Source organism: Prosopis cineraria, unplaced genomic scaffold (genome assembly GCF_029017545.1).
Source record: "Prosopis cineraria cultivar Desert tree isolate PC_DT_omini unplaced genomic scaffold, ASM2901754v1 PC14, whole genome shotgun sequence".
NCBI lineage: Eukaryota > Viridiplantae > Streptophyta > Magnoliopsida > Fabales > Fabaceae > Prosopis > Prosopis cineraria.
Window position 1 is genome coordinate 10,721,385 of NW_026555345.1, and position 16,599 is coordinate 10,737,983.

At 29.4% G+C, this 16,599-nt stretch overlaps 1 protein-coding gene across 3 annotated transcripts; it reads left to right on the forward strand.

The window, feature by feature from the left end:
- Nucleotides 1-5,246: 5,246 nt before the first annotated feature.
- On the forward strand, nt 5,247-12,815 carry LOC129293700 (lipid droplet phospholipase 1). 3 transcript variants are annotated; one of them, XM_054931785.1, is made up of 11 exons: nt 5,247-5,663; nt 6,501-6,587; nt 8,341-8,411; nt 9,118-9,360; nt 10,031-10,194; nt 10,284-10,339; nt 10,437-10,489; nt 10,580-10,691; nt 11,396-11,493; nt 12,302-12,430; nt 12,513-12,815. In XM_054931785.1, the coding sequence occupies exons 1-10, from the start codon at nt 5,588-5,590 to the stop codon at nt 12,371-12,373; spliced, it is 1,032 nt and encodes a 343-aa protein (XP_054787760.1). In that variant the 5' UTR covers nt 5,247-5,587; the 3' UTR covers nt 12,374-12,430; nt 12,513-12,815. The 3 variants fall into 3 exon arrangements, with proteins under 3 accessions (XP_054787760.1, XP_054787759.1, XP_054787758.1); XM_054931784.1 differs by having other exon boundaries at nt 5,249-5,663; nt 6,520-6,587; nt 12,504-12,815; XM_054931783.1 differs by having other exon boundaries at nt 5,250-5,663; nt 6,520-6,587.
- The last annotated feature ends 3,784 nt before the right edge of the window (nt 12,816-16,599 follow it).

Here is a 16,599-nt window from a genome sequence, read left to right on the forward strand (position 1 = left end):
TATCTGTGTTCCTAACCAAAAGAAAATCAATCTGCGACCTTGAGGCTCCACTTTTGTAAGTAATGAGATGCTCATCTCTCTTCTTGAAACAAGTGTTGGCAATCTTAAAATCATACGCCAATGAGAAATCAAGAAGAGTTTGCCCTTCATTGTTTAGCTCTCCAAAACCAAAACCACCATGCACCCTCGCATACTGACCAGCTTCCCTCCCGACATACCCATTAAAGTCTCCTCCAATAAAAATCTTTTCACTCTGTGGTATGTGTCGAATCAACCCCTCCAGATCCTCCCAAAATAATTCCTTAAGACTGGCTTCTGTCCCGACTTGCGGCGCATAAGCGCTAACAATATTAACAGTCTCACGTCCAATTATCATTTTTAAAGAAATAATTCTGTCTCCAATTCTGCTAACTTCTACAACGTTCTTCTTCCACTCCTTATCTATAATGATGCCTACTCCATTGCGTGCACTTACTTTTCCTGTATACCAAAGTTTGAAACCTTGAATAAAAAAAAGGGTAAAGGAGTAAAAATATCTACAAAGTAGTCAACGACAGGCACCCAGTATCTTAAAGTAACGAAAAAGAAAAAAATACCCATAATGTTATATGGATGGTGCAAGAGTAACTAGACCATTAACTTTGACTTAACACCATTAACTTTGAACGTTAAATGTTGACTATGCATGTCACGTGTCAGTCTTTGCTGACGTGAACTAAAAAAGGGTCAAAAATATCCATGAAGTCATCAGTCAGGAGCAAAAATACCCATAACGTTATCAGAATTGGTGCAAAAGTGATTAATACATTCAATACCTTAAATGTTGACTGTTTAGTTGACACCTAAGTAGAAATTGACTATTTTTTGTTGATGTAAACAAAAAATATTCTAAAATAAATTTTTTACGGATGTTGATCGATTATTATATAAGTACCTATAATGTTATTTTAATAGGTGCAATAGTGACCAATCTGTTAAAATCAATGCCATATGGTTTCTTTCCATCCCCACGTATCTTGCCCCCTTTCTTTCTCCCTATCCACTCATTTTTCTTATCTATAAAACTTGAGATTTAACATAGTAAGATAGGTAGTTCAAAATCAAAGATCAAAACTGAGCACATCTAACTTAAAAATATTGTCACAACCTTAAGCAATTGCATTCACAATGGATTCAAAATTTTCAAATGATTTTTACTACTGTTGCAAAAAAAACAAGCAATTTAATTTGATATTTAGTTAAAATGACATTTTCTTACATGATATTCATATAATAACTGATTAACTTTCAGAGAATTTCATCTAAGAATATTTTTTGCCTACATCAGTGAAAGAAAAAGTCAACTTTTGCTTAGGTGTCAACTAAACGGTCAACATTTAAGGGATTGAATGTATTGGTTACTTTTGCACTAATTTTAGTAATGTTATGGGTATTTTTGCTCTTAGCCGGTGACTTCGTGGGTATTTTACCCCTTTGTTAGTCCACATCAGTAAAGATTGACATGTGACATGTACAGTTAGCATTTAACGGTCAAAGTTAACGGTCTAGTTACTTTTACATCCATCCATATAATGTTATAGGTATTTTTACCCTTTTCATCACTTTAGGATATTGGGTGCCCGTCGCTGATTACTTTGTGGGTATTTTTGCCCCTTTACCCTAAAAAAATACTTAAAAAGAATGAATCAGAGTGTGGCGACTAGCCATGGTGAGAGAATAGAAAAGAAAGAGATAAGAGTTTTATATATAAAACAAGTTTATAAAATTTAAACTCAAAGTTACCTAATTATAATTATTTTTTTAGAAATTTATTGGTACACATTTATTTTGTAATATTTGATAAGATTTTCTATATATCACTTTTCTACTTTTGTCATTACTTAGTGTGTGTGTGCGCGCTGTTTAAGATAACTTATATATATTGTCTTTAGTTTATCTTTTAATATATTCTCTTCTTTAAAAAATATAAGATGATCTTTTAAGGTACAGTTAATGATATTTTTTGAAAAATATTTTTAATTAAGAAGTATAATTAATGAGGTTTTACAATTAAAATACCTTATTAAATAGAGGTAAATATTTAAAAAAATATTTTAAAAGATAATTAATCAACTTGTTGAAATGTGTAATAAGTTAAAAATACATTATGTTATAATATTGAATAGAAAGAGTAAATTTAAACAGATATTTTGGTTAATCTAATTTATTATTAATGTTTTTAACTTAATATTTTTTTTTCCAAATTTCCCTCTAATTTCTTTTATCTTTTATTTTATAAGAATATTTTTGATCAATTTTTAATATTACAATTATTGTCAATATATTGATATATGAGAGAATCACATTCAATGACTTGGCAATAAATTTATTCACAGATAAATACTAATAAAAATTTTTATTTGAAAAAAAATATGTCTATATTTTTATTTTAACAACAATTCATTTCATATTAATTTTTGTTTGTGATAAATTTCTTATCAAATCTTTAGATGTGATTCTTCCTTGATATATTTATAAAATTTATAAGAAGTTATATTATATATAAATTATTCTTAGGGTTTTTATTCCACTCTCATTACTTAGCTTTTTGGAAATGGATATCATTACTCTCACTTTTTTTTTAGAGTAAAACGGAAAAATTATGGAATACCTCTCCCCAATGTCACGATAGAAAGAAAGAACGGCGGGTAAATAAATTAACAAAGGGGAAACACAATGATTAGTCTATATAATTTTATTTCATTTTACTTTTAATTTTTATAATTTTTTTTCATTATTCCTAGTCCTTATAATTTTTGTCATCTAAAACATTAGTTCTCTAATCTCTAACAATGTTTAATTGGCTGTGACTAACACCATTAAATATGATATTGAACAATGTTATGTTTTTTTTTTCTTTTTTGTGGAATAAGAAAGGCCATGGCCAAAATGGTGCAAAAGACAATCATTAACTCATGTCAGATTTCAAAAAGTCATCTTATACTTTTAGGATGGTTCGTCTAGAATCTTAATGTTAAAACTATCACTAAAAACTTGTCATGTAAGCTAATTTGTGTAATTATTAATTTTTTTATAAATGTAATTAAAAGTAATTATCAAGTCTTTCATAATAAAATCACTTATCTTTGTGATTACTTTACGAAGAGAGATTGTCATTAAAATTATAGTGAATGAGCGAAAAAGCTTCAAGAAGAGGATACTGAACATATGTAAATGTATGGTGAGTAGGCAATGTAACTTAATGAGAGTTTTTTTATAAAAAAAAAAAAAAACATGATAAAAGTTGCAGGGATCAAACATTGTGTTTTTCCGCTAGCAAAGGACAAATATGCCATCCAAGAGCGAAGTATTGTAACAACACATGCCATATCATTTTTTTATTTGTCTTCTTGTGATGATAATGATATAGTTAAAGATTATTCTAGATAAACGAATTTAATTTTATGTAACCAATTTTGTTGAGTAAATGACTAGCGTTGAAGAAACGAAATTCATTTAATGTATCTATTAATTAACTCATAAGAAATTGTAATGTATAGTTGTATATACAACTCATAAACCAAATGACTTGCCTTAAACTTTAAACTTTTTACTATATCAATGTAATTTAATTATATTTTGAAAAATTTCATGCAAACGCATGGCATTTGTTTTTTTTTTATAACAAATTTATATAATAAACTTTCTTAATTTTTTTTTCGGCCAGCATAAACCTTTCTTAATTGCATGATAGAAAGAAAGATGAAAAATATTATTGTGTAAAAAAAGAAAGAAAGAAAGTTGAATAAATGTTTTTTTTTTTGAAATTACAGTTGAATAAATATTTTTTTCAGCAAAGGACAAACAAGCCATCCAAGGCCATTTTTGTTCGGAAGTGACATTGTAACAAACATTCCATGTTTTGAGGAGTAAATAACAAACACACCATCTAAATCTAAATAAGTGTTTTTTAACAAAAGTATAAATAAATGTTTTGTTTTTTCGCTCGTTAGCAAACAACGATGTAGTTAAAATAATTATATTTACATTAATTTAATTCTATGTAAACATTTTGTGTGTGTAAAATTAACAAACAATGAGATAAGTGTAGATAAAGATTTTAAAATTAATTTATCTTGATATAACGCAAAAAATAATATAAGTAAAAAAATAATATTTTTATTATATTTTAAAAGTATAAAGATTATATATATATATATATATATAATTTGTTATTATTAGATACAAAGCCGATTTACATATTTATATAAATTTATTGCAAATTATACTGTTCACGTCACCATTAATTAATAAACTGAGGACAATGTAATTTGTAATTTAAGAAAATAAAACGTACCTATAGTTGTACTAAATAATTATAAATTAACATATACATAATTTTTTCTTGTAATTTAAGAAAATATTTTTGTGACAATTATTTTTCAATTTTGTAACAATTAAATATGTAAAAAAAGAAACATTTTTTATATAATTGTCTAACACACGCACGCACATAGAGGATTTGATTCCACTATGATCAACCTATAATTAAACATATCTCATGATCTTTTTTTATCCAGTGACAACCTTAACCTAACTTAAATAAATAATTAGAGGTTAAAAAATCTTGATACAAGAAGTTAAAGGATCAAATCCCATGTGGTTAAAAGAGGATCACACCAAAAATCTTGTCTGTGCAGGATTGTTGTGTGGTATGCTACGAAATATAGATATTTTAAATTATTTTGCTGATGAAAAATTTGTAGTTATATCTATAAGTACTCTTGATGAAGTGTATTGGCCGGAATTGCACAGTTCATCGAAACTTTTTTTCAGCAACACGAAAAAGAAAAACATAATTAGATTAAAAGTTTTTTGATACGTTTTTGTTTGGAAAAATCGCATTTAAGGACATGTGAAAAATTTTATTTATAAATAAGTATTAATATGAAATAAATTATTATTAACATAAAAATAAGAATTTATTTTTTTTATTGATAACTTATTATTAATCCTTATATATGAATAATTTTTTTATATTTTTTGAATGTAATTTTCTCTTTTATTATTATTATTATTATTATTATTATTATTTGCCAATAATTATGTTTTGGTAACCTGCCCGTTTGGCTTGGGCAGCCTTTGTCTACCAGAAAGCCGTCTTTTGAAAGTTTGTTTTGGTGTTCCTGTCTCTGAAAGTTACCGATTACAGTTAATGTTATTGTCATGCCATTAATCCCAAAATCGTAAGCATTTAGCTTCGTGCTCTCATGTCCCTTTTATTCTTCCACTCTCTTCTTTTATGTTGCCTTTCATCTCTCCCCTTCTCTCTCATGGTCTCACCTACTCAGTCTCATTCCGTCATTTTTCGTTTCCAACGTTTTCTCTCCTTCTCTCTTCAGTTTACTTGGGAAAATATCGTTACTTTTTCTCTCTTTCCCCGTGATCTGCACTGATGCTTTTGTGACGTTCGTTTATATATTTTCTTTTTAATTTACAATTGCATTCGGTTTTTTGTTGAGCCTTGTAAACGCGTAATTATCATCCATGGAAAAGGGCGTGCAACAGAACGGAGTGTGTACCTCAGAGTCTGTCGACGGAAGTCGTGATGTGTGGAGTTCCAAGGTATCTGATTCTTCGTCGGCCGACCATCTCGTTGTCATGGTCAATGGAATTCTGGGAAGGTTAGGTTATATCTTTCATCCTCATCTGGGTTTGAGAATGCTGATATTTTATCGTTACCTGGGTTTAAGGGCCTTGTAGCATATTGGATTTTTATTCAATCGGAATGAGTCTTGTAAAATTCCTAGTGGGTGATTTTTCTTCTGATGCTTGTTTGATCAGTTTGTTGAGTTCTCAATTAGTTATCTTGCAAAAGAGAAAAAAGAAGAAGAAAGAACTATTTGTTCTTCTCTTTGATCTGATTTAGCTACTGAAATATCTGAGCTGTCTTGTGCCTTCCTATTTAATAATCGTCTATTCGTGTACAGTTCTAAATTTAGCTGTCGACCTGTGTGATAATTATTATTATTTTAATTTTTAATTTTTAACTAGTGGTGTAAATTTGGCAAATTAGGTCAGTGTGGAATGTCTTGGTCAAAACTATGCAGGAGGGATGAAAGGGCATTAAATCTTGACCCCTTTTAATTATAATGTTTGTCAAGTTGTTGAACTTTTCGCCTTCTTTTCTACTTCTTTTCTGTCCTCTACTCAATTTGTGTTTGCTGCTTACCTTGGCTATGGAAAACAGATATTGCTTGTAAAGTCAAAGGAGTATATTTTAGCGCTGGACTTAGATAAAAGTTCTCTGTTGATAATCAGAGCATTTGGTTGTGTGTTTTCTATTTTTGTGCAAGAGAAGTTAAGTATCTTTGTTGCTTAACATCTGTAAAAGGTCTCTTGTTGATGGTGCACAGAAGATTGAATTTGAAATCTCAGTTATATGGTTACTTCTTCTTAGCAACTTAAATAGTCACACTTGCCCTAGTTCAAAATTTGCTTACATAAGGTGGCTGATTCAGGTTTTCACTATTCCTGCAGCGCAACGGATTGGAAGTTTGCTGCAGAGCAATTTGTTAAAGAGCTTCCTGATAAAGTGTTTGTTCACTGTAAGGATCATTCCTCAAACTTCTCATATAAACCTCTGGTGATAATTCCATTTGAAAGAGCTTGTGATAAGATGGTGAAAAAGAAAAGTAGAACACTTGAACTCAACTCAATCACCCCCTTACACTTGTACCTCCTTTATTTGTTGAGGTGACCTTCCCATCCATAACCAGCTAACAGATTATTGACTAACTACTAATCCTGTTTGATCCTACAATTCAACACGGTGTAAGAGATTTTTTTTTTTTTGGTTATCATTTAAAGAATGATGTGTCCTTGTTTTACTTTTTAGTAAGTTGTTACAATTGACCAATATCATGTCTACATTTGGTCATGTTACAAGTTTATGATTACTTAACAGCTACTAGAGCTCTATAGCAACATCTGATCCTGGGAATTGTATAGTTTGAATGTAATCCTTGCATTTTAGTCTTAGGTCCCATTTGGTTATTAGAAAGAAATGGAATGGAGTGAAAAAATTAATATAAAAATGAATTAAATCACCCTTTCCCCTCATGATAAGTATGATAAAACTTATTAATATATACTACAAATGCGAAAATCATTATACCCTCCAAAAATTTCATGAATCATGATTCCCAACTCATAAACTAAATTATCTCACTTCCTTATGAATGTGGTTCACCATCTCTTTTGATCATATCATTTTTACCTTTATTTTTTCAATCTATTCCATTCCATTCATTTATAGTAACCAAACGGGGCCTTAGTATTTTTGTGATTTGAATGAAAATAAATGATCAGCTACTAATCATGTCCTGAATCACAATTGGGATGCCAGTTTCTAGACTAATATGAGAGATTTTAATTGAAGAAAAAATAACCATCCTTCTTTGATTTGAAAATACTATGACAAGTCTGAAAGTGGTTCTTTTCCAATAAAAGCTACATCAAAATATTTCTTTGATTCTGAATGCCTTCTATTATGTTTTATTTAGAGATCAAATCCATCCTTTTTGTAACTTATCTGCTAAATTGGGCTAAATTTCAATTGTTTCAGTGAGGATTCTTTTATCCAATCCAATAATATGGTTGGCAATTGGTAGGATTGGACTTTGAGCAAGTCCATTTGCTTTTCATAGTCAGTAGGGGCTATTCAAAGCCTTATCATCTGACATAACATGATTGAATAGCTAGGTTTGAGTTAGACTTACCTGAAGGCTCTGCCTCTTAGGGGTTTTTTTTTCATATTTGTTCATTTTTTGCCCTCTGATCAAACTTTTTGATTAATAAGGTCTTCCAGCTATGATTTGATCCATTGAATTTTCAAATGTTTTTGCCCAATTCTTTACTCACTATGTTTGACTTTTTCTCTGATGCTTTTCTATTTTAAATTTGTTTCTAATCTTAGCAAAGCTCTCTAACATGGAATTTTTCTTTGTTTAACATCATTCAAATTATTCCTGTTGACTTTGTTAACTTTCGATGTGAAGTCTCTAAACTCTTCACACTTGATGGGCCCTTTTTCCTGCCATCTTTCCCTATTCTCACCTTTAGTAACTGCTGCAACTTAAATTCTTAAAAAGTTGCACAACAACTTTCTTTTTATGTCTCACATATATGCAAACTAGTCCTGAAGAAAGTTGATATTTAACAGCCTTCAATATTTGTGGTACTATTGGCTGTTTCATTGACATCTTGAGAAATTCATCAATAAAACTGAGAGGGCTTTAACAAATTTCTTTACAGCTTATGTTGGTTTATAATCCCCCTCCCCAATTTTCTTTCATGCAGGTAGCGAACGAAATGTGTCTAGGTTGACACTAGATGGTGTGGATGTAATGGGGGAGCGATTGGCAGAGGAGGTCAGTGTCTGTATAGATACAAGACTTTGTTGAATTTTCCTGCATGAAACATGAAATCAAAATGACTCCATAATTGCTAATGAGGCATTTTCTATTCTTATTTTTCTAACCTTATCTACTATATACACCATAAAAATGTTGAATAAAGATAAAGGATAGCTTAGAGTTATTAAGATTGAAAGAAATATAAATTAAACATGATATATTCATCACTTTTGTTGAAGCTAAGTATCTAGCTACATTAAGCTAGTGAATAAATTTTCTCACCATTATGTCTCGCTTCACATGATCTCTGCCACTAATGTACATGGCCTCTTTAATTTTTATTCTTTAATTTTTATTTATATGTAACCAGCATGAAATTTTCGTGTGAGTATGTTTGGAAAAACAGAAGCCTTGCCGTTTCTCTATTTTTAAAGTGATGTAAGGTTCCAACTCATGGGGCAGAAAACCCAAGTGGATCTGCCTATTTGGGAAGTGCTCCCAAGGTTTTGTCTATAAGATAATGAACCTGGCAAGAAAGATGATAAGTTATGAACTTCTAATATATGCTAAAATAAACATTTTTCATTTAATATGTAACATTTTAACTTTGACAGCATCTTTTTATTGCCCGGATAATTATAATATCTAAAACCTTTTCTATCTTTATACACAATGGCGTTCAATACATAATCCTTTTGTTGTTAACTCAATCCAATTTTAGGTTATCGATGTTATTCAAAGAAAGCCAAACATGCGTAAGATCTCCATTGTTGCACACTCTGTGGGAGGACTGGTGGCACGGTATGCAATTGGGAGACTGTATAGGTCATCGGAAAGAGAATGTGTGCATGACTCATGCACTAGAGAAAGTAAAGAGAACTCAAGTGGTACGATATGTGGCTTAGAGGCAATGAATTTCATTACTGTTGCTACACCTCACCTAGGATCAAGGGGCCATAAGCAGGTATCGGCATCTGATCTTTAAATTTGATCCATGTTGTCAAAATTTAGTGATATTGAAAAATATGTATTTACATGTGATAGTTAATAAATTTATGACAATAAAGCTATGGGCTAAGACATTGTGTCAGAGTAAAAGGAGGCACAGGGTTATTGTGATAATTTATTGATGTTTTTATCACATTCTTCATGCAATCAGGTTTGGTCAAGGCAAAGGGGGCCCGGATAGATGATATAGTGATCACAGTATTAAGGGGTGTTGATTGGAATTGACTCTATAAGCTTATATAATATTCTATGTGCACCAAACATGTGATCAAGGATTGCGTTGTGCAATATCCTGCAACCAGGCCTTCGATTGTGGGCCAAAAGTTCCCTTGTGTTATTCAGTGAATGATTTCATGTGAAACTTGGGAAGTCTAACCTCATTATGATAACTGGACTCTTTTTATTTCTTTGATGTATAAAGAAATTCTTCTAGCTTCTGCATATAATTGATTTGCGTCAAAATTTGCATCTTCATCTGACTCGTAGGTCACCTATCTGTGTGGATGTATCTCCAAATCAATTTGGGATCAATTTAAATTCGTTTTTTGTTGAGGGTATTGTACACATGAACTAGTTAAATTAATGTCTTCTATTTTTGAACATGTTGACTGGGTCTTGACATTCAGGTACCATTTCTTTTTGGTGTACCTGCAATTGAGAAACTTGCAAGCTGTGTTATTCATTTTATTTTTAGGAGAACTGGTCGTCATCTTTTCCTTACTGATGATGATGAAGGAAAGCCACCATTGCTCAAGCGCATGCTAGAAGATTCTGAAGAACTTCATTTCATGTATGATTGTCGCATGTCTCATATCGTTGTCCTCAAAGAAGATTTGTTTCTCAGTCCTATTGTTTCTCAAAGACCCTTGCTTTATGCAGGTCTGCATTGCATACTTTCAAATGCCGGACTGTATATTCAAATGTGGGCTATGATCGTATCCTTAGTATATACTACTTTCTGCTTATTGTTAGGACATATGTCAGTCTAAATTGCATGTATTTATTTGCGGTCCTTTATATTTAACATTCAAGATATTGTTGGCTGGAGGACATCATCCATCAGAAGAAATAATGAACTTCCAAAGGTATATGGTTATTTGCGTGCTTTGTAAGCTCTTGAATTATTTAGTTGACCTTCATTTGGGTTTTAGTTTAATGTATATTTTGCTTGACAGTGGGAGAATATGGTAAATGAAAAATATCCTCATGTTGTATATGAAGAGCATTGCAAGGCGTGTGAAGCTGAGCAGTGTGATTTATTAAATGACAGCTCTGATAAGATTGAAGGTTTGTGCTTTCTGTTCCCCCTTTAATCTTGAGTGCTGTTATCTTGATCCTGCAATAGTTGCCTTTTCCATGTGTTATGTGCTTGGCCTTTTCTTGCTTATATGAATTCTTAAATGAGTCATGATAGCCTTTTCCAATCAGTTACTTCTAGCTTGCATACAAGGATATTACTCTTTAACTTAATGTTCTTATTTTCTTTGTCCATCTTCATTTGGACCTTAAATCTTATAAACTGTCATATTGCTTTTTGAGAAACTCATTTTAAGAGAACAAATTAAACCAACTAAATAAGATATAAAAAAAAAATTCAAAGCATAGCCAAACATGTATTTATAGACCTTACCTTTGCTGTTTTGACTTTCGATAACGGCCAGTGTGGAATGACTCACTCTAAACCTGTATTTTCAAAATGATGATAGTGAACTTTTAAAATCAAACTAGTGATCTTCCGAGGTTAGGGCTCCACCATTGGAAAATGGATGACTGCCAAATCTACAAATACTCCCAATTTTTGTTGGGGTTTTTTTTACTGGTATCAGCTATTTTTCATGAGCAGAAGTCAGCAACTTTCATATAATTAATCCTTCCTCAATAAGATTCAACTGTTTCTTGAATTTATAAAAGGAGATATGCATGAGCTCTTTCTTTACTTCTCTCCTCCTATCTGCAGATTGTCTGATTTCTAACTGGAATGTTTCTTGCAGAGGAGCTGGTAACAGGCTTATCTCGTCTGTCATGGGAAAAAATAGATGTTAGTTTTCACCGTAGTAGACAGAGATTTGCTGCTCATAGTATCATTCAGGTCTGTCTCGCATCACATGGCTTTTCTCTCCTCTTATGTCTGCACTTTTATGTAACCTTTAACCCATGATGAGTGATCGAGTAAACTAGCAATTTTTTATTTAAATTAGTACGCCTAATTTGCTTTAGACCTTGAAATCAATGTTAACACCAATGGTTCTTGAAAAGTAACAAACTTGCTATAAATTAATTCTTCTGACATCCTGATTGCTTGACATGAACCCAACAAAAAAAAAAAAAAACACTAAATATGCAATAAGTTTGTTATTTACAGAATTTGTGCACTCACTAATTTTCCGACATTACGTTTAAATGATACTCTCGGACCTGATTGTTGGTCTCTAAATTGTACTATCATTGCTATTCATATGAGCTACTCCCTCTTGTCCTATTTGTTAATCACATTCTAAAAAGTTTTCGTGTGGTCATTTATGTAAGTCACTTTCTTTGTTTTTTGTAACCTTTGATGTACAATTCTGAAAGTACCCTTTAATAAATTCTAAAAAATTTGCAATATTTCAATTCTAAAGAAAACTCTTTCTATATATCAAATCACTCTTTTTTAAATTTAGGGACAAAATTGGAAAACGATTTATTTTATATACAATTTAGTTATTCTAACTCACTCATTTTGGTCTTGGTGAATTAATTAGAAGTGACCTAAAAAAAAGAAAAGAAAAGATGAAAGGGAGTATTAAATACAACACTCTTCTTGATCATCGTATATATGATGTCTTGGGGTGCATGTTTGATCTGCCTGTCCCCTTTTCTCATTTTTCGGCCATGTTTATTAACTTTGAATTTTACAGGTCAAGGACCAAACCTGGCATCTAGAAGGTGCAGATGTCATACGTCATATGATTGATCATTTTCTGACCTAAAAGCTGATGATGATTCCTTGGATTGAGTACTTCCTAGCTATATAAACTTCCTCAAAGGTAAGCTAGAATGTCTGTGCTTTCAACATAGGCCAAATTGATACTATATTCAAATATATCTAACCTAAAAAAGTTACTGCAGGGGTACGAACAATTTGCTCCTTGACAATTATAGAGTTCTCCATAAACCAAGGTGAAATAGTTTTTTTGAATTTTTTTTTTTAATCATGAACTATTCGTAATGTATATAATGTATGATTTATATGGGGAAAGACAGAAACTTCCTCATTCAGGAAATAAGTTCTAGAAACAATTGCCTGATTCTATTTAAAATACTATGGATGGTAACATGATTTGAAGTTCATTTGTTAAACTGGATGACAGTAAGTTAAAAGGAAAATGTAAAGTCTCCTCTTGAATAAAAAAGGGAAAAAATTGTTTCATATGTTCTTTTTACATGAGAATGGCATCTATGGTCCTTGGAACGAAGAAAATTGTAGAGAAGGTCCAATAGAATATGAAATTTCTTAGCACGCTCAAGTGAAATTATATTTTGAGGCAAAAATAAAAAAATAAAAATATATCTATAAATTTTCATCGATGCCCTTTTGAATGTTGGTAGTCTCTCTTGATAATAACTAGATTTTGTGTTATGTATACAAATAGAAATGTTGTTAATGTAGGATATATGTTTGTAAATTTATAAAATATCTATAATTTGATTTACCAAAAAAAAAAAGAATGTATTACTAGTTGACACTAGAGATGACAAGTATTTCTACATCAAGGATAATTTATATTCTTTTCATTTTGAATTATTAAAAGTTTTTAGATAAAATTATATATATCAATAAAGCTTATTAAATATGTTTTATAGTTTTATTATTTTGTATAACAAAAATATAAACTTTCAGAAATATCTTTTATTTAACATTTCATTCCTAAAAAAAAATATTAAAGAGCATAATATAATGAGAAGAGTAATATTGTTAAAATATTATTAATAAAACTTTAATTTTATTAGAATATTTTATAGTTTGGGATATAAAATATTTCTCAAAAGTGTTTTATAATTATGGATGAAGAAAGTATAAAATATTTTAAAAGATATAACAACTGAATATTGTTAAAACCTAAACAATAATTTGTCAATGTTTAAAATTGCTTGATAATTTTTTTGACAACTTGCAATATCTTTATATTGACTTGTTAAAATTTGAATATGTACTTATCAATTACATGAATCCTGAAAATGTGGATAGTTACAATACGTCATGAAAAGATTAGGGATTTTAACATTTGAGAGGTGACAATGTGGAATTTTAGCACAATTTCCAATGCATAATTTATCCGTGGTTAAAGTAAGGAAAATGATGTGTATCATTGACTTCCTATGAAAAAGTTTAAAATATCTCGCCACATTATTCTATGATTTGACAAAGTGGGGCAGTAAGGCCCTTTTGCTTTAAACCATGTCAAACCCTTTTTCCCCTCACTTTTTTGGTTTTATTTTATCAAACAATGGTTGGTAAAAAAGCTTTTATATAATTTATTTGCATGTCAAATTTGCACAATAATGTCATGTGATTTATATAACTGACACTAGTATTTTTGTTATTGTTGTTGTATATGCCTATCAAAATTAACTTCCGAATATCTATGTCTATTCTATTCACATTTCCTTTTCCACTAATGTGGGCCATGATTAAAAAAAAATTGAAATCTCTACCACAAAGTCAAATGGATTAGGAATTAAACGATTTGCCAAAATTGATGAGAAACACAAATGAAAATTGATGAGAAACTCAAATGAGATATTATTATGTGCTTTGGTTTGTTGCAACAGCATAATGTTACAATGAGATGGATAGATTCATGCTAATGCGTGGGTCTTTATCCATTTCATGTACATAATTTTCTCGTCGTGTTACCATGCTGTTGCGGACAAATGTTTTGCATACTGCTCTCTCCTAAAGGTGAAAATATTGGCTAACCAAAATAATATGAGTTAGCTCATATGAATTAGGAAAAAAAAAAAGAGTTAGATTTGGTTCAACAAGTTTTTATATGGGTTAAGAAAATCTCAGCTCAACCTAAACCGTGTGATTTAATAGGTCAAATGGACCAATTTTTTTTTTTTTGAATGATTAATTTAAACACATAACTCACACACTCATGTGCTAAAGGAAGCTATGAACCTTAGATCTCATGCCTACAAGAAGGTGATGTTGTTGTTGAGACAACTTGCCATTGATAAGGGAAATGAGCCAACTCACTAGTTTATTTAACTTTTTTTTATTTGTTAAAAATTTTGTAAAAAAACTCGTACTTAAATAATACGTGTCAATATTACAATTTAAAATTCACTACATAACATAATTATCGAAACATATCAGAACAAAAATATAATTACCCATCATAATTTATGATCCACTAGCCACAAGCCCAAAAAAAAAAAAGATATTTCCTTTTATTTTTAATTAATTGGTGCTAGAAATTTAGACTATTCTTACCCTCATAATTTTTCCTTTTTTTAAAAAAAAATTGGATTAAATGGACTAACTCTAACTCATATGAGTTGACCCATTTGGTTTACAGTCTAAATAGTCTAGGTTAAAAAAAAAACCTCTCTTTTATTTGGGTTAGTTTTTTCTTGTTCTTTTTTTAATCCAATGCAACTTATACAACAAGTTATTTAGGCCACCAAATATAATCTAACTCATATTCTTAGCTCTAGTTCTTCTCGGCCCTACATAACTAACTTTTGATTGCTTTATGTGAGTGTTTTCTTTTTTTTATACCTTAATTCCTAACTCTACTCCCTCTAGTCCCTGCATAAGCAATCATATAAACTACTCTTTTTATTTAAAAATATAAAATTTTTAATCTATCACTCTCTCAATAAAATAATTAATTTTAAACTAACATTATCTTTTCATATTTATCTCTATTTAATAAACTATTTTATTTTAAAATAAATATAAGGTAACTTATTTATTAGAGGTACTTTTAGTAAAAGCACATTAAATCATTAAAATATTTTATAATTTTTAACATTCAAACTTTCAAAAAATATATTATATTTTTGAATGAAAGAAGTATATGATGTGAAATATCTTTTTGGAATCATCTTCCATACTCATGGTGCGAAGGTGATGAAAGCTGGACTGTCTAGAATTTATCTAGATAGTTCATATTTAAAGTTTTTATGTTATATTTATTAAAATAAAAAATATAAAAATTATGAAAATTCTAATAAATCAGTTTTATCACCAATTTCCCAGATTTAATTTAGATAATTCAAATTCAATATAAAATTTTATAATTTTTATAAATTGATTATCTAAATTTACTCTAAAAAGCATAGATTTAAAATTCTGTAACTTTTAATTTTTTTAAAAAAATATTTTTTAAAAAAACTATCGGATAGGAAATCATCTTTATTTTTAATATTACCTTTATCAAATATAAATTTGGAAAAATTATATGAAAATTTAATATTAAATATGGACCACAATAAACGTAAATGGCCTTTGGAAACTAGCACATCATTAATTACACTCACTTAATATTTAAATATAAGTAAATTTTAACTTAAATAATTTAAGACAGTTGGTTAGGTATAATAATTATATTTTAAATTAAAATATTTAGATTAAAATACCTTGTAATTAATTTTTAGCATATGAAGGAATGGAGCTTGTCTAGTGAAAATAACTGGTTTTATGAGAAATAATTTAGAAAAAATGTTATAAATACTTTTAGTTTTTATAGTTTTATTTATTAAAAAAGGGTGAAATAATAATAAAATTTTCATGAATTATATAAATAATAATTTAATTTTTCAAAATGTCATAATTTTATTAATGTTTCTAGAGATTTTTATGTTAATAAATTTTGAAATAAAAAAACCATTTTTACCTTATTGAAAATAATAAATCTTAATTATAACTTTTGTTTAAAAAATAATAATTTTTATTCTGTGAATTGTTAGAGTTGAACAAAAAATCATAACTTGTCACGTGTAGTTTCGTTTATTGAAAAGTAAGCCCTAATCATAACTTTTACTTAAAGAATAACAACTTTTATTCTATAAATCACAACAGTTAAACAAAAAATCACAACTTTTATTTAAAAAATAATGACTTTTATTCAAAAAATCGTGAGAATTGAACAAGAAATCATAACTTATCAAATATAATTTCTATTATTAAAAAACAAGCCATGAT